A 19,045-nucleotide genomic window follows, 5' to 3' on the forward strand; every position below is an offset into this window, starting at 1 on the left:
GAACACCCTCACTCTTAACATATTCACCATGGAAGTGAATTTTTCATGATACTCGGGACCCTAAGAGATGTTGGGTACCAAATTTAACAGTTATTCTACCTTCAAGGCAACCCTGTGTTGGAATCCAGACACTCTAGCATGGATGTGTGTTTATTCGCCTGTAACCTGTGAATGTTAATGTTGCAGGTATTTCTTTAATTCCAGCATTTTAAGATCCAGGAACCTAGACCAGTTGACCTGGTCCTAACTTTTCAAAATACATCCTCGGGGCGCTTGGGTGGCTCAGTCGGTTAAGCGGCCGACTTCTGCTCAGGTCATGATCTCGCGGTCCGTGAGTTCTAGCCCCGCATCGGGCTCTGTGCTGACCGCTCAGAGCCTGGAACCTGCTTCAGATTCTGTGTCTCCCTCTCTCTGACCCTCCCCTGTTCATGCTGTGTCTCTCCCTGTGTCAAAAATAAATAAACGTTAAAAAAAAAAATTTTTTTTTTTTTTAAACAAAATAAAATAAAAATACATCCTCTCAGGGCGCTTGAGTGGCTCAGTTGGTTAAGCGACTGACTTCGCCTCAGGTCATAATCTCACAGTTTGTGAGTTCGAGCCCCACGTTGGGCTTTGTGCTGACAGCTCAGAACCCGGAGCCTGTTTCGGATTCTGTGTCTCCCCCTCTCTCTACCCCTCCCCTGCTCACGCTCTGTCTCTCAATAATAAATAAATGTTTAAAAAAATATATTAAAAAAAATTTTTTTAAATACATCCTCTCACGGAACACCCATTTATTTTTTGTTCAGTTCATTTCCCTTCTCTGGACTTTGTCCGCTTTCATTCTTTCACCTTGAGTTTTGGCGCTTGACGGTGGCACAGAACATCCCCGTGTGGATAGCTTTGGCTTTGTACCAGGAGCGATGACACTTTGCTCAGTGTCCGTTTCTCTTCCTGTGGATGTGCCGCCTGTCTGTGTGGTCTGGGCTGGTGTAGCACCGTGTACTGAAGCTGCCGGTAAACTGTGAGCGTGTCTGCTATTCTAGGACGTAACTGAGAGCCGAGGACCCATTCTGACACTAGGTATTGTGCACATCGCATTTGTAAACCAAGTGTTGATCTGGGTCTCTGTTTCTGTCCATGTCCAGATTAGTTGTTAAGGAGGGATTTTCAGTGCCTCTAGACAACAAGGCATTTAGCAAAATGCCTCCAGATTGCTCTGGACCATCCAGTTTAAAGGGAATTATTCCTAAAGTCTTGGAGGGGAAAAACCTGGTAATAGAGTTTTCTCCTGTCTCTAGTGACGATCTTAATAAGTTAATTCTTCTGTAAGCATATATATTCCATTTGGATTGGTAATGCCTTTTCTCGCCCAGTTCAGAAAATTTTAGAGCTAAGAGGAGCATTAGACATGGTGTCAGACACTCACCAAACCTCCAATTTTATCAAGAGGGCCCACCACATCTCCCAGGGTTACAAGGATGTGGGAGTACCTGTGGCAGCATGCCCGGACTTCAGGGGCCAGGTCCCGTGGCTCTGCCCACTGACCCACTGATTGCCTCAGGGAGTGCTCTTTGTGTGATGATAACGATCATTCCTTCTTGGAGCCTCTAATAGTAAAAAGTTCATGAAAGCCACCTCGCTGGCTCCATTAGTGGAGCACACAGCTCTTAATCTCAGAATTGTGAGTTCGAGCCCCATGTTGGGCATGGAGCCTACTTAAAAAAAAAAAAAAGAAAAAATAGTACCAAAAAATTTTCATAAAAAGAATATTTCCAGAAATCCAAGTATATATAGAAAGTCACCCAATTCTGTGTTGTTGTTGTTTTTTATTCTTTATGGGGATGAAGATGGTGGTCAGCAAAGGAAAGATTTTGTTATACCTCTGGCTGTGTAGTTTTAAGGGCTAAAAATGAGGTAGATTCCAAATGCAATGTCTAGTAAAGCACACTCACTTGGTACCAAGTAAAGGCAGACGAGCCTGCAGCTAACCCCGCTTTCAGCTTGTCCTTCCTCTTCCTTCTCCCCTTGTTTCCTCCTTCCAGATGCCAGCTGTTTATATAGGCCTGGTTCTATGAAAGTATACCTTAACTTTTATCTGTGGTTCTTAATTTGGGTCCCAGGTGTGAACCCCTGGGATGGGTGCACATATTTTTCTAGGAAAGGTGATATTCGTTCGATTTTCAAAACGTTCTTTGTCTTAGGGGGAAAAAAAAGTAAAGAATCACTGGCTTATTACTCTGGGGCCCTGGGGCAGTTTGGTAGTGATCAGAAAAAAATAAATCCGTACCATTTCTCACATCTTACACAAGGGTGGGTTCCACTTGGAATGAAGATGGAAATGTGAAAAACATGGAAATAGTCAAAGAAAACACGAGATAATTTGCTTTTCGCGTTGTAACGTGGACTAGTGACGGTCGTTCTGACTGAAACCCCAACGCTAATAGTCATGAAAGAAAAGACACGTTTACCAAGTTTGACTACATAAAAATCACATTTCTCTGTGAGACAGCCACATCACGGAACACTACTCAGCAATAAAAAGGAACAAAGTATTGATAGGTGCAACCATTTGCATAGATCTCAAAGGAACTACACAGAATGGAAAAAAACCTCAAAAGATGTTATGAAATTGATCCTATTCATGTAACATTCTGGAAAGGAGAGAATGAGGGATGGAGACCAGACCAGTGATTACCAGGGTTTAGGGAGCTGGAGGCCACGGTGGAGGAGGTGGCTGTGCTGGCAAAGGCAGTCCACACAGTCCTCGGGACAGGACTGCTCTGGCGTGACTGGTGTTGGCCCGGATTTACCAACCAGGTGGTAAATGTGCGTTGGAGCCCAACTTGCCCCGGACGCAAGTGGCTCTGGTGAGACCATGCGGTGTGAGCCAAGTTTCAGAGCAGATCAGCAGTAACCCTGAAAGTGCAGGATGTCCTTAGCTGCCTCATGATTTTGCAAAGAAAGATAAGTGTTAAGGGTAGTATCACGCATGCTTGGTTAATTCTTTGTTTTATGTGGTAAATTTCCCAAACTGGAAGCTTAGTTTTTTTGTTTACTTTTAATTCAGTTCCAAATAGATTTACCATTTAGATTTTGTCCAAAAAGTAGTTTTCTTCTACCCCACCCCAACCCCTTTTTAGTACACCTAACATATACAGTCTCTTCTACTATAAATGATGAGCATTTGGTGCCATTCTTGAAGATGACCGCTGGACAATATACATAATGAATATATGAGTTATATATGAGCTTGTTCATTTCCAAAATGCTTTGAACTCCAAATTTCCTGTGCTGCCATCAGACTCTCCTGATGCTATTTTGTAGGGTATCGGTTAATTGCCCATCCAGGATGTACCTAGGCACACTCCTCCTGGGGTGGGGTGTGATTGGGAACCTCTGCCTTCTTTCCTCCCTGTCGCTTGCATGAGGAACGTGCTTTCCTCTGCCTGTGTCACCTTTCCCTGTCTACTCAAATTCCTGTTTATCTAGAAGATTCTGAATGCTTTTCAAAAGATCCAGGATAACACTTCAGAAGTAATGACCCATAAGTCTGTACTGTTCTGTTCCAAAAGGTGAACGCATCTCGTGTACAAAAAAGGATAACTGAGGTTCCCTCAGATGTACCAGGTGAAGTCGTTCACGCTGCCATGATACACATGCACCCGCTTAGTTTGTTATTTGTACAGTAACACTCTAGAGATTGTTTCAGTGGACAACTCTCCCTGAAGGTATTTCTGAAGCACAAGTACTATACAAACTTACTAATATTTTTTTTTTAATTTTTCAATAGAAAGGGACAAAAGTGAAATTTCAAAATTGAATTCATTGTATAAGGAAGGACATTATACATGGTGGGAAATCTCTTACGGGATTTTACTGTCCTGTATTTTCTTAGATGATAGCAGTCTTGGGTCATCTTATTAAATACGTTTGTTTTCACAGACTAAAATATAAAACTATATTCTGGCTTTTAAAAAGTAAACTGTTTTATTTTAGCTGGACCAGCTATTCCTTCAGTTGTGGCGTATCCAAAAAGGAGTCAGACCAGCACTGCAGATAGTGACCTCAAAGAAGACGGAATTCCTTCCCGGAAAACAAGCGGCAGTGCTGTCGGAGGAAAGGGAACTGCTCCAGCCAGCCCCATGCTTGGGAATGCAAGTAATCCCAATAAGGCTGACATTCCTGAACGCAAGAAAAGCTCTACTGTCCCTAGTGTAAGTATTGTTAAACCGTAGAGCATTCCTAAGATTGTAGGGTTAGGGTGGTCTAGACATTTTACTCCCGTGTTCTCAACTACCTGCAGTGCTGTCCCCACCGGGCCACCATGCCCAGTCTCCCACCTGTAGAGATCACTTTCAATACCTGTGTTGAAGGGGTTTCTTGCTGCACCCCATCCCACTAGATTAGTGACCCGATCTTTTGTGTCAAGGGCTGTTTCCGGTTATTCCATAAACATCTGAGCTTTAGGTTGTATCAGGTCCTGAGAAATAGAAATGCCTCATAGTCTGAGGAAATAAAACCAAATGATGACAGTGCAGACAAGAAACCGCAGACAGAAGATGCCTAACGGGCTCTGTGCAGGACTCTGGGAGATCTGCTTGCCTGAGGGCCAGGGATGTGGTGTGCATCTTCAAAGGGCTCTGACAATAAAGAACATTTGACCAAGTCCTTACCTTGTGCCAAGGACTGTGCCAAATGTTTTTGCATGTACTAGCTAAATTTTAAGGTGGAAAAAATGAAGAAAAGTTAGTATTTGCCTAAAATTATATTGCTGATCTGAGTCCATCTCTTAATCTGTATCCTTAACAAATCTCCCCTTTAAATAGGTAGTATTTGTTAAAGTCTGTTTAGTTTCAGGAACTTTTCTGTGAATTGAAATGTGTTCTATCTGACCTAATAAAGTAATTCTTATTCTTAGCACTCCTGAAGTAATTCTAGAAAGAATTTGCAGAGAATATACAGTCTTAGGGATATTCTGTGACCACATTTTTTTTTCCTGCAAAGTTAACAATGACACAGCCCTCCCTCTACCTCAAAAAAAAAAAAAAAAACCCAGAGTGAGGGACCCACATAGAAGCTCTGCTGCTGCTTTTAGGAGGCTTTTGTATGTGCTGTTCTGGGGATAGGAGCTCATGACAGAGGTCAAAGGGTTTTGTCTGCTCCATCCTCTGACCTTGCGTTCTATCAGAGTAAACCCTGTGTGAAAGGTGTTTTTGTTTTTGTTTTTGTTTGTTTTTTAATAATGTTTATTTTGAGAGAGAGCAAGAGAGCACGCGCAAGCCTGTGAGCAGGGGAGGGGCAGAGAGAGGGAGAAAGAGAATCTCAGACAGACTCCACAATCACTGTCAGTGCGGAACCCACTGTGGGGCCAGAACTCATGAACTGTGAGATCATGACCTGAGCCGAAATCCAGAGTCGGTTCCTTAACTGAGCTGCCCAGGCATCCTGTGAAAAGGTTTTTTATTGGCTTTCTAATCCCATAAAATTGGTTTGTCATGTCATAGCCCTACAATTTAAATTCAGTCTCCAGTGGCACCTAGGTGGCTCTGTCAGTTAAGTGTCCAAACTTCGGCTCAGGTCATGATCTCATGGTCCCTGGGTTCAAGCCCCGTGTCAGGCTCTGTGCTGACAGCTCGGAGCCTGGAGCCTGCTCCGGATTCTGAGTCTCCCTCTCTCCCTGCCCCTCCCCCATTCGTGTGCACACATGTGCTCTTCCTTAAAAATAAATAAGCCTTACAAATAAATTTAAAAATAAGGATTAAATTGTGTGTATTTAGGTAAGAATTTTTTTCTCATTGTACTATACTTATTTCTAAATGGTTTAAGACAAAAATGGGCCCCCCTTTTTTATAGAGTAATACAGCAGCTGGTGGAATGACACGGCGCAATACTTACGTCTGCAGTGAAAGAACTACAGCCGACAGACATTCAGTAATTCAGAATGGGAAAGAAAGGTATGAAATTTTACCTGTTTGCAAGAAAATTTGTTTTTCGCAAAAGAAATGGAAGTTACTTCTTAGTTTTTAGAATCAAAATTCAGATGATAATCGTTAAGTGTTCTTCACGGTAAGTTAAATTTAAGTGCAGATTTTTTAGTGAGATACTAGACTTCCAAATTCCTTTTACTGTCCAGAGCCTGTCCTCCTGGCAGGCTGCGTGTGATGGCCGAAAGGGTTGGGTTAAACCAGAGAGCTTTCCCGCAGGACACAGATCTGAAGCGGTGGTGTCATTACAGAATAGCAAATAGGGAAATGTGTATTATGCTGTGTACAGTAATAACTTGAACAAAGGGTAGAGCGGGGAGGGATAAGGACCTGAGGTGCAGGGGGCCGTGCCTCTAGAGGACAGTGTGAGGTAGGGTGAGTGAGCCTCAGTAACAGGCCAGCAGTCTGCCAGAGGAGCCAAGGGAACAAGCAGTAACACATTCTCCACCTTGGACACACTTGAGAACCCCAGGAAGATGTAGAGAGTAGTCTTCTGGATGATTTTCATTTTAATCTGGCAGGGAAGCAGGCACACATAGGGTAAGTACAGTTTAAAATACAAATAAAGTAATATGTCAGTAAGGAGAGAATTATATCATGCAAACAACTTTGTTAGGGTTACCAAATAAATAAGGTGGGGGGGGGGGGTGGGGGCACCTGGCTGGCCATTTAGTGGAGCATGTGACTCTTGATCTCAAGGTTGTAAATTCAAGCCTCATGTTGGGCATAGAGATTACCTAAAAATAATAAAAAAGTCTTGGGGCACCTGGGTGACTCAGTCAGTTAAGCATCTGGCTCTTGATTCTGGCTCAGGTCATGATCTCACTGTTTATGAGCTCTACACTGACAGTGTGGAGCCTGCTTGGAATTCTCTCTCCCTTTCTGCCCCTCTCCCGCATGCAGGCGTGCACTCTCTCTCTTACTCGTCTCTCAAAATATATATGTGTAAAAAAAAATGTTTACTAAAAAAAATAATAAAATTTTTAAAAATAAAAAAGCTGAGTGGGATTAAGTAGGTCCAAAGACCATAGTTTGTGGGGAGAGAAAAAAGAGAAGTTGAGATTGGTGGAGTAAATGTATTCTGTATGGACAAATTTCTCAGGCAGGCATGGATTTTCCTTCTTCCTTTTGGTAAGAATAGTGTATAAATTAAATTCAAAGGGTGAGATAAAGCTACAGCAACCAGTTAAAGTTCTGTGGTAGAAATCCATAAAGTAATTCCTGCCATCTCTAATTGTCCCTTGGCCCCCTAACTTGAACATTGTCTGGTCTCGTCACTTGTCCCATGTGTGGCATCAAAATGGTTTCTTTTTTCTGACATTTACTCTCTGATATTGCGTTGTATGGTTTCTGTTCCTTTTAGATCTCACTAGTCAAATGTTTGATCACTAACTTCTATGACAGCCTGAACAAAAATTCTTCTTTCCTTTTTCATCCTTAAAACCAGACTGTTTATAATTTCTCTCTTCCATACACCACTGAACTCTGAATTTGACATGAAGGTAAAAGCTTATTGTGGAAGATTATGTTGATTTTTCAGAGCATTTTTAGAAATATTTGCATTCTAGTGCTCTCTTGTCTGATTCCTATTTGTGTGCTTGTTTTAACACCTTTTCTTTATGATTAAAATCTATTAATAACTTGAGTATATTATAGTAGCTGTGCTAGATAGCTTACAAATATGATTGGTATATTTATCTTCTAATAGGATAGTTTATTCTCTAGTAAAGTTTCTTTTATTAGTTACATTCTCAAGTCTACCAAATTTCATCTAGTTCAAGAGGATATCAGTAGGAGACTTAATTAGGAGTTTCTAATATAAATGTTGTTTCATGATTCTTCTTTCTTTTGGAAATTCTTCTAAGTTCAGCTCTTCTGTCAGATGCCTTTTGAACTTTGAAAGTACAATTCTCAGGGCGCCTGGGTGGCTCAGTTGGTTTAGGGTCTGACTTTGGCTCAGGTCATCTCACAGCTCATGGGTTCGAGCCCCGCGTTGGGCTCTGTGCTGACAGCTCAGAGCCTGGAGCCTGCTCCGGATTCTGTGTCTCCCTCTGTCTCTGCCCCTCTCCTGCTCACGCTTCCTCTCTCTCTGTCTCTCAAAAATGAATAAAGGTTAAAAAAAAATTTTTTTTGAAAGTACAGTTCTCTGAAGTTCAGGGTCAGACTTTTTTTTTTTTTTTAATGTTTATTTTTGAGAGAGAGAAAGAGAGACAGAGTGCAAACAAGGAAGGGACAGAGAGAGAGGGAGACACAGAATCCGGAGCAGGCTCCAGGCTCTGAGCTGGCAGCACAGAGCCTGACATGGGGCTCGAACCCACAAACCGTGAGATCATGACCTGAGCTGAAGTCTGTCACTTAACTGACTGAGCCACCCAGGTGCCCCTCAGGGTCAAACTTTTTAAAAAGGCCGTTAAGGATGAAGATCTGCTCTCTGCTACCCGGCTTGTGTTTGTGTGTGTGCACATGCTCTTCTAACCCTTCCTTCCTGCAGTTATCCAGTTCGCTCTTTGGAAAGAGTTTGAAGAATTCTCTGATTTTTTTGGAGTCATTACCCTTGTGTCCTCCCTGCCGACACCTTCCCTATTGAGCTGAGTCCTCCTTATCCCAACCTAGGCCTCACCGCTTTCATTAGCTTCAGTCACTTAAACGCTTTGCTTTTGAAAATGTTGTTTCTATCTTTAGCCAAACAGAGCCTCGGTGCCAAACCACACAAGATTGGGCCCTTAATTTTTATAATCTCTAGATTTTCTTTTTCTGTCATACAAGTTAATGGAAGAACTGTGGAAAATTATTGGAGGGCGTGAATGCCAAAGTAGTCATATTTTTTACTCTCAGAGCAAGAAATGTGACTTTTTTCACCTGTGAAATAGATGCTGAAAGGTAAATTCAATGCACTGGACCTTCTCTGTGCACAGATGACTTCTTAGGGAAATTACTGCTTTCTCCTCTCTCATATGGATCTCTTACTCTTTAAATACTGGTGAGCTGCAGATGCCGGGGTCCATGTTAACTTCTGAAAGGACATTCGTTTCATGTTTAACCGTAAATATGTGGGATTTTTTTTCGTGTGTGTGTGTGTGTGTGTGTGTGTGTGTGTGTGTGTGTATGTTTATACAGAATTCCAGTATAAGCATGATCATGCTAGTGAAAACTATGCATGTTTACAACCAAAGGCTGTACGTGCCCCAAACAAGCTGGTTTTCAGCTGTCTTCAGAATCCTGCTGTGAGCAGTGAGCACAAGATGAGGTTTTCAAGCCTCGCCACCGGCCATGTGATCATTTTTTTCATTTTAAAATTAATTTTATGCGTTGATTCTTACTAGTGCTGTTTATCAGCCTCACTGTATGAAAAATAATGCTAATCAGTGTTGTTTAAGGGACAGAAGTTACAAGTTTTGGTAAACTTGCTTTGGCTTGAGCACATGTGAGTAGTTTTCTAAGGAAGACTGTTGTTTTGACACCAGGCATGCTGAAGTCCAGCTTATTTTCTGCTACATGTTCTGGTATAATTATTCTACCTTCTTTTGATGGCAGACTCTGAAGATGGCCCAATTTCAAATTGACTAACAGTCAGTATAAAGTAGGCATGAGAAAGTGTAATTACATCGTCAGTTGTAAGATTCTGTCAGAATCACGTAGGTTTTTATAATGAGTCTTAAACCACTGAGCACAGGCACTGACACACAATGCTTAACAAAAAACTAGCTTATCGAAGTACTGGTAATAAACCATTCTGATGGGAATGTAAAAAATTTTCTGAGTTTACACTGACTTTTTGACTTAGTAATTTTGCTAACCGACACAAATAACATGGACTCTGCCCTGCTTTTTCATATGCTTCTAGGTAGTTACAGAAGACTGTTTAAAAAAAAGACTGTTGAAAATGTATTCATTTGAATACCCCCGAAGAAGGAGTGTGATACGGTTATAATAAAGCACAACAGAACAGAATCTTTTTTTAAGTTTATTTTTAGAGAGCATGCAAGTTGGGGAGGGGCAGAGAGAAAGAGAGAATCCCAAGCAGACTCCACCCTGCCAGCGCAGCACAGAGCCCGACGTTGGGGCTCAAACTCATAAACCATGAGATCATGACCTGGGCTGAAATCAGACACTCAACTGACTGAGCTACCCAGGCGCCCCAACAGAATCTTTTCAAATAAATTTTAGGCATTTGATATTCTAGATAAGATTTTATAAGTGTAAAATGGCTCTATTATTTTATCCATTTGTCATGCATCAAGGCACAGGGATTGAGCAGAGAAAGTGTGATCACAGTTCACACATGTATCTTTACTTTTAATTTTGCTTTTTCCCAGTCACTGAGTATAGTTTGAATCAGCACCCAGAACATTTCATGTCAGAATGTTCTGCTGTGGGAGAGATGTCCTGTCAAATTTAAAATACCTGTCCTTGGGGAGCCTGGGTGGCTCAGTTGGTTAAGCATCCAGCTCTTGGTCTCGGCTCAAGTCATGATCTCAAAATTCGTGGGGTCGAGCCCCATGTTGGGCTCCACGCTGACAGCACAGAGCCTGCTTGGGATTCTCTCTCTCTTGTCTTTCCCCTGCTTGTATGTGTGCGTTTTCCCTCTCTCTCAAAATAAATAAACATTTGAAAAAGTAGAAAATACCTGTCCTTTAGTCACCGTAAGTGGATTAGAATTTTAGAAAAAAGATAGACATAAGTACAAAGCAGTTAGGATTAAGTTTCTAAAATAATTCATTTAATTGCATTTAGGATTATTGTGTCAAAAAACTTAATAATTTATAATGAAAATATCAATTTACACTTCCTTTTTAGGAAGGTCTCTGAGAAGGGTCAGTTTCTTTGCTGTGAAGTGTCTGTCCGGTCTTGCTATGCTTCTGTGCCCTGTGGATCTTGCCTGTGCTGGGCAGCCTACAAAGCAGTGTGTCTCAGGAGGAGTAGATCAAGCGTCTTCTGCTCTATATGCTGACGAAAAGCCCTTGCCTTCTTCTGAGTCTTTGGGATCTTTTGTATTCTCCAGGGAAGGAAACAGATAACCCTGTCTTCCCTTCTTCCCTTGCTTTTAATGCACCCGTTGATCCCAGCTTCTAATGTGGGCAAGAGAATGTCAGCAGCTGGTCAGAGGCATCAAGCATATTGACACTTGACCTGCCCTAAGCAGGTAATAGAGCACAAAAGACAGTCATAATAGCTGTAATGTAACTTCTTAAAAAATAAAGTATGTATTTACATATATGTATGTATGTCTGTGTATAAGAAACTAGCAAGCCTTTCTTCAGATAGTTGAATCATTCCTTGTTCTACTCTTTCTCCTTACTTCTCACTACTGCACTTGACTAGTCTTTAAACAGAGTTGAAGGGACAGCTGGGTGGCTCAGTCGGTTGAGCATCCGACTTCAGCTCAGATCATGGTCTCGCGGTTTGTGAGTTCAAGCCCCACATGGGGGCTCGTTGCTGTCAGCCCATCAGTGCAGAGCCCGCTTCATATTCTTCTGTCTCCTTTCTGCCCCCTCCCCCACTTGTACTCTCCAAAAAATAAATATTAAAAAAAAAAAGAGTTGAATCATTTAGGACTCTGTGCTGCGTCACAGGAACCCAGTCCAAACAAGCTTAAATTCAAAAGGGCATATTTGATTTCCTAGAACTAAAAATGTCTAGGAATAGAGTCAGGGTCCATCTCCTACTTCTGCTTCCTCTGTAGTGGTTCCCCTGTTGGGCTCACAGCATCAGACTTGGCATCTTCCCACACTCAGCTCTGCTCAGACAGAAGCCCTGCAGCTATCTCTGGGTCTGTGTTGGTCTGGCTTTGGCCATGTGCCTGTCTCTAAGTCTGTCACTGACCAGGGTGGCTGGGAAACCCTGGGGTGGAGTCATTGACATCCAGAGCCTAGGAACTTGCTTCCCTAATAGCAGAATTCAAGTGTCGTTGCCACAGGATAAAAAGTAGGTGCCGAGTGGCAAAAACACAAAACTGAATCTCTTTTTATCTTTATAAGGTACTCCTTTTCAGTTCTTGGACTATATTAGAGCCATTCTCCCAAGTCAGAAGACAGAATTCTCAAACAGAAATGCAGGGACACACAAATCTTGAGCAATTTATTATAAAGTGCCCATCCTCCCCCCAATGTCAGGACTATAAGAACTCCAGTTCATTAACTTCTCGGGAGAGCATTCATTGAGCACCACGCTTCCAGGACACTCTATCAGGGAAAAGTCACTGGGGTAGCACAGGGTGGCAGGGGCACATACTCAGTACAAAATGGGAATGATAAACTCCTGATGGGAGAGGATGACTTCATGGAGATGACTTCATGGAGAGGGTGACCTCTGGGTTGAATTTTGATGAAAATAGGTGCCTGCACTCCAGGCACAGAGAATAGTTCCTGTGAAAGTTATTTGACCTGATGCATGACCAAGGGATTGCACATCATTAGGAGCTCCAGAAAGTCAAGTCCCAGAGGTGACAGTAGAAGGTAGAACCTGGAGATACAGCTTGGCGCCGCTGGGCTGTGGGTACCTGAGGGTGTGACCGGGATGCCAGGGTGAGGAATTTGAAGTCTGTCCTGAAGATGCAGCATGCTTTTGAAAGACTGTAAGTTGATGAGTGACAAGGTCAGGTTTGCATTTGGGGACGTTCATGGCTATATGTTGGACAGGTTGGGAAGTGTGTAGCCAAGACAGGCACTGAGGTATAGGTCCGTGTGGGAGAGAAGGGGAGAGGTGCAGAGACCCTGGGGTAGAGGTGGGGGCGTATATGCAGACTGACACACGGGATCCGAGTCCTGAGTCCCCGGCTCTCCTCCAAGGAGAGAAACTGCCTCTTCGGAGCTCCAAGGGCAAGATGACTTGAGCTGGAATTAAAGCAGAGTGGCCAGGGCGCGGCTCGTCTCTCTGTGCGGGGGGGAAGCTGCAGGCATCCAGCCATGTCCATCATTCTTTTTCTCTGTCTGCAAACAGTTAATTTACTCTTAATAGTTTTCCTGACTTGAAAAAAGGGGTTCTGTTGACCCCTTAAGAATTTTGACTGTTGTTTATAAAGAAGTGAATGTCCTTTGCGTAGGAAGATTCTCATCCATCTTGAAACAGCATAGGACACTTTGATAAATAGCAACTAATTACTATATGTGTCATTTTACTAGTCCATTTAAAATATGTCTGTGTGTTTGGAGAACAGGCTGAAAGCAAGGTGTGCTCATATTATAGATTCACTCAACCAGTTCAGTTTGAATGGAGACATCTCTTTTAGGAAAGGCTGTATTTTGTACACAGCTCAGAAAATGCTGCCCCCTCACCTAAATATTCAAACAAGTAAGATGTCATTCCCCCCCCCCCCCACCTTTAAAGCTAATATAGCTTGGGGCGCATGTGTGGCTCAGTCAGTTAAGTGTCAGACTTCAGCTCAGGTCATGATCTCACAATTTGTGAGTTTGAGCCCCACATCGGGCTGTGTGCTGATAGCTCAGAGCCTGGAGCCTGGTTCGGATTCTGTGTCTCCTTCTCTCTGCCTCTCTCTCTCTCTCAAAAATAAATAAACACTTTTTTAAAAGGCTAATAAAGCTTTTACTTTATTTGCGGGGGGGTGGGGTGGGGTGGGGTGGGGAAAGGCAGCTACAGGTCAATAATTGCTACAGAATCCTCAAAACAAGGTTAAGAGGAAGGTGTGTGCTTTAAATAGCAGATAACTTTTTCTGTCACTGTGCCATCATATTGTTGTTTCTGCCTCTGCCTGATCCCAACCCTCCTCCCAGCCTGACAGAAGTGTTCGCTTCTGCAGCTAGTCCTGCCTCAGTGGGTGAGACATCAGGTCGATGTCCATGCCAGCCTATGGGCACCCCTCCAATGATGGTACCTCCAATAGACCGTGAAGGAGGGGAATGTGAGGCTGTGTAAGAAAAATGCACATTCCTTATGAAACTAATGTGTACCCACCGCTGCTTCATTCTGTGCTGTGGATTTTATAGTCCGCGATGTGTTACTGTCTGTTGTCCACAGGTGTTCTTCCTGTGTGTGGTTTTAGTTAAGCACATCCTGTCTCACGGTGTCCTTGGTCGTCTGTGCCTTTGCATACTACAGAAGGCGGAAGAAATCCCCCTCCTCTTCACAGTGCTCTTAGCATGTGGAATTTCACAGGAAACATGCCATTTGTATGTCTCTAAAACTTTTTAGTTGCCTGTTCATTTCATGTTTCTTTCTTTCACAGGGGCAGGGTTCTCGCACATAAGCACTTTGAGGAGGGAAGCAAAGGGAAAAAGCTTGAGTTAGCCATTCTGTGTCCTAGAATTGCCCTGCATTAATCTTGTCCTTGAAAATATGTACGACCTATTCCCTTAAACCCCACGAGGCTCTGTCTCATTATATGCCATCTATTTGATACCCTTTCCTATTTAACTTGCCTTTTGGTCCTGAGTTCTATAAAATACCGCCTTGGGTCTAGATTTATTAGAACTGATTTTGTCCACTGAGGATAAAAGGTGTCTTTTGGGATATTGTGGATTGTCGTGCGCCATGTTTGCCACACAGCTGGGCTTTTGCCAACCACGTGACAGTGAGAGTGAGTCTGTTCTGTTCTGCCCTACTAGCACTGTTCCTGATCCGAGGACTCCCGTTGCTTCAACGCACAGTGTCAGCAGCGCAGCCACCCCAGACCGGCTCCGCTTCCCGCGGGGCACCGCCAGCCGCAGCACTTTCCACGGGCAGCCCCGGGAGCGGCGGACCGCCACGTATAACGGCCCACCTGCCTCGCCCAGCCTGTCCCACGAAGCCACACCACTGTCGCAGACTCGGAGCCGAGGCTCCACTAATCTTTTTAGTAAATTAACTTCAAAACTCACAAGGAGGTAAGTGCCAGGTGGTGCTGGTTGTTTGCAGCCAATGTAAGAGCAAAAGGAGAAACATCTTCTCTGTCGTGTGACGCGGCTGCCCAGATACTGTCCACTTTGTCTTTAGCTCGTGTTTTTCTGGTTTATATATAGAACTTTATACTTTAAAACCTTTTAGAATAGGAATTACAGAGCTCAGAGTCTTCCTGACGTCAGAAGTCCCTCTAGCACTTGGGAGGTTGTCGTTCTCTTTAATTACTGTTCTCTTGATCACACATCTGCCCACATGCATGGTTACTGCAGCTTAGTGCAAGCTGGCGCTTCGGAAGCCGTCCCCGAGGAAGACGGTGTGCTGTGCGGCCAGCCTGGACGCAGAGGAGAGAGACCTCTCTTCTCTCATGTCGTGCCAGCATCTCTGAGGAGCACTAAGCTTCTTAGGGTCTAAATCTTAAAAACTGTTCTCTCTTGGTCTCAGTAAGTTATAGTAAGAACAAAGTAACTTGCTTAAACGGTACAGTTTGGCGGATAAAATTCCCGATTTATTCTCACCAAGATCTAGTAAATCTGCTTGTGTATAAAATCCTTCATGTGGTACTTTTTCCCTTGAAGTGTTTTGAACTTTATTTCCATAACTTCATCTGGAGGCTGCAAAGGCCTAGAATCACTGATGGCTATGAGAGGAGGAAGTGCCCCTTTGCACCATAAACACATAGGCCGAGGCACCGCCAGCTGGGCCCACACTCAGGAGACTGAGGGCCCCTGCACTTTCAGGACTCCCAGGAGAGATTTCTTCGACACTGAGCTTCACCGAGGATTAGTACGTCCAAGGCATCCTGCCGCTTTGCCCGCTGCAGACCCTCTTTTCATCTGTATTTTACTCAGAACAACAGTGGGGTCTTCTCCAAGCCTGAACTAGCTGGCGCCCCCTGTGGCTCACCAGCTGCCTGCTGTGTTTCCTTCCATTTTTGGAATTTAACCTGTAAGCCAAATACCGCATTTTCAGTCTCCTTAATTCGTCCAGTATTTTTATGTTCTTTTAGTATTTTTAGTCTTTCTCTGGGTACTCTGCTTATTGTCAGGACATGGCTACCAAGTTAGGAGGACTTCTGCTGTCTCTTATCATCGGCTGGAGGCCAGATAGGTGCCAGAAGTTACAGCGGCCTCTTGTTCTCTTCTCGGCTCCTTTGCTGAGACCCCCTTTTCCAAACTGGGCAGAGTGGTCTAAAGGACTTTGCCAAGTTTGGGGCACCCACTCGTGACCAGTAAAAGAAGCAGGGAGCTCAATCCAGGAACAGTCTGCTGACCCCAGAATAATTCATTCCTTGGTTTTAGGCTCATCCCATGGCCTGTCCCAGGCCTCCCTGTCCCCTAGTTGCTTCATTATGGACTAGGCTGAAATGGAATCTGTTTCCAAAACTTGGGTGGTAGGAGATGGAGCCTGGTATCATTCACCTGGCTGTTTGCCTTCCCGACTGAGCTTCATGTCGACGGGTATTTTGCCCTGTAAGAGCCCTGAGTGCAGAGGGGATATGCATCAGTCAGGTGTGTCTGAGATCTAGTTACAGGTCAGCTAGTTCTGTGTCTTTACACTTTGGTCTATGATGGGCTCTTTAGGTAAAACATCATATGTCAGGGGCTCCTGGCTGGCTCAGTCAGTAGAGCACGAGACTCTAATTTTTTTTGTTAACGTTTACTTATTTTTGAGACAGAGAGAGACAGAGCATGAACAGGGGAGGGGTAGAGAGAGAGGGAGACACAGAATCTGAAGCAGGCTCCAGGCTCTGAGCCGTCAGCCCAGAGCCCGACACGGGGCTCGAATTCACAGACTGTGAGATCGTGACCTGAGTTGAAGTCGGACACTTAACCGACTGAGCCACCCAGGCACCCCAGTAGAGCACGAGACTCTTGATCTTGGGGATGTGAGTTCAGGCCCCACGTTAGGTGAAGGAATTACTTAGAAATAAAATCTGGGGGATGGCGGGGCACCTGGGTGGCTCAGTCAGTTAAGCATCCAACTCTTGATCTCACCTCAGGTCACGATCTCATGGTTTGTGAGTTCGAGCCCCACATCAGGCTCTGTGCTGACAGCATGGAGCCTGCTTGGTATTCTCTGTCCCCCTCTCTCTCGGCCCCTCCCCTCTCATGCTCGCTCTCTCTCTCTCTCTCTCTCTCTCTCTCTCTCAAAATAAATACATAAATAAACTTAAAATATCTTTGGGGCACCTGAGTGGCTCAGTCAGTTAAGTGTCTGACTTTGGCTCAGGTCATGATCTCACAGTTCTTGGGTTCAAGCCCCACATCAGTCTCTGTACTGACAGCCCGGAGCCTGGAGCCTGCTTCGGATTTTGTGTCTCCCTCTCTCTCTCTGCCCCTCCCTGCTGACACTGTCTCTCTCTCTCTCTCAATCTCTCTCTCTCTCCTTCAAAAATAAATAAACATTAAAAAAAAAAAAAAGATGTTATTTTTAAGTAATCTCTACCGCCAACGTGGGGCTCAGACTCAACAACCCCAAGATCAGCAGTCACGTGCTCTTCCTACTGAGCCAGCTGGGCACCCCTGATTGTTGCCTCTGTGCTGTATTTTTCCTGTGTGCTAAGTTAAGGTAGATAAGCGTCCTTAGATGTATAGAGCTATACTTGTTTCTCATTGATAAACATGCATGTGTCACATACGTACAAACACATTCTCACATACTCACGTCATCTCCACCGTCCACCTTGTGTAGTAGATACTCTTACTGTTGTGTAGAACAAGCTGGAGATGAGATTCAGAGAGTTTAAGGCACATGTTGAAGATTCTACAGCCAAAAAATGCTGAGCCAGAAAGGTGCCTCCAGAAGAGGCCCTCCAGGGCACACTGCATGTGCTGCCCTGCAGAATAGAACGGTCAAGGATAGTGCAGGCTGGAATCCTTGTCCCTCATTCTCTGATTTAGTGTATTTCATGCATTTCAATTAAAATTGGAGACAGATTTCTTGGTTTAATTAAAAAAAAAAGTCTCAGGGGTCATCTTACTTTACATTTTCAGGCAATTCCCCCCACCCCCCACCCCCGAAAGATTTACAGAAAGGTAGTCTTCTGTTTGTTAAAGTTTGCAAACTGAGGTCTGTAGTCTTCCCTGGTTACTGTACTTCAGCGGTGGTCCGTTTCTTCTTGCTGCTGCTGTCAGCGTCGGCTGCTTATCCTGCCCTGACAATAAATGCTAAGATCAGAGTCCTGGTGCCCAAAAGAGGCTCAGGTGTTCTCACTCAGGTGCTGCGTCGGAGACCTGCTCAGATCTGGCGGGAGAAGATCCACCGCCAGGAAGCCTGTGTTCTGCTCTTGGCTCTGACTCTGCCCTGGGTACGTGTGGCTTTGGAGAGCTGTGTGCTCTCCAACCTCGGAAGCCATTTGTAGTCAGAAGGAGCAAGGCTTCCCTCTCCTGGGGCCAGGCCTGGCCTGCTTAGGGTTCTCAGGGTCACTCCTACCCTATAGGCAGAACAGCCCAGGCATGATGTAGGTGCCTCTGGGTGCCTTGCGCTGGTCCGCGGGGCCTCGCAGGAGTAGAGAGCCTCAGTCCCGCTGCTCCTCCTCTTTATACCTCAGGGATTCGTGGCTGAAAAAGCGAGGAAAAGCAGTTGGGTGCTTGACCAATAACCCTGACCTTTCTCAGGCAGAAAATTGGGAAGTGAAAATACCGAAAGGCCTTTTAATCAATTTTCAACTAAAATAATCTTTTGAATAATCCTGCCTTATTATGTAGTGCTTAATTATTTACAAAATCCTGTCACATGCATGATCTTCTCTGCTGCATATAACCCCTCTGTGGACCACTTCTGATCTGATTATGAAGTGGTTGGGTGTTACCTACAGTAGTTAGCTGTTTTTTAATTGGGCAGCATCTGAAGCAATGTCAAAGTTACCAGTATTAGAAAAACCGAGGGGCCCCTGGGTGGCGCAGTCGGTTAAGCGTCCGACTTCAGCCAGGTCACGATCTCGCGGTCTGTGAGTTCGAGCCCCGCGTCAGGCTCTGGGCTGATGGCCTGGAGCCTGTTTCCGATTCTGTGTCTCCCTCTCTCTCTGCCCCTCCCCTGTTCATGCTCTGTCTCTCTCTGTCCCAAAAATAAATAAAAAACGTTGAAAAAAAAAAAAATTTTTAAAAAAGAAAAACCGATCCACGGAATTCGTTACTTCATTCACTCAGACTGAATTCTGTGTTCAGTCACAGAACTGGGAAGTTTCAGAAATGGTTTGACAAGGCCAGCCTGCGCTCGCCCAGGAATGCTGACCACATGATCGT

At 44.3% G+C, this 19,045-nt stretch overlaps 1 protein-coding gene across 13 annotated transcripts in view; it reads left to right on the forward strand.

The window, feature by feature from the left end:
- Positions 1-19,045, forward strand: part of MARK3 (microtubule affinity regulating kinase 3) — a 111,680-nt gene that overhangs the window by 87,036 nt on the left and 5,599 nt on the right. For all 13 annotated transcript variants that reach the window (XM_042990647.1, XM_042990648.1, XM_042990649.1 and 10 more), the window contains 3 exons: positions 3,979-4,196; positions 5,836-5,936; positions 14,528-14,785. In XM_042990647.1, coding sequence (XP_042846581.1) covers positions 3,979-4,196; positions 5,836-5,936; positions 14,528-14,785 — 577 coding nt within the window. The remainder of the gene's footprint in view (positions 1-3,978; positions 4,197-5,835; positions 5,937-14,527; positions 14,786-19,045) is intronic.

This window comes from Panthera tigris, chromosome B3 (genome assembly GCF_018350195.1).
Source record: "Panthera tigris isolate Pti1 chromosome B3, P.tigris_Pti1_mat1.1, whole genome shotgun sequence".
In the NCBI taxonomy this organism is placed as follows: domain Eukaryota; kingdom Metazoa; phylum Chordata; class Mammalia; order Carnivora; family Felidae; genus Panthera; species Panthera tigris.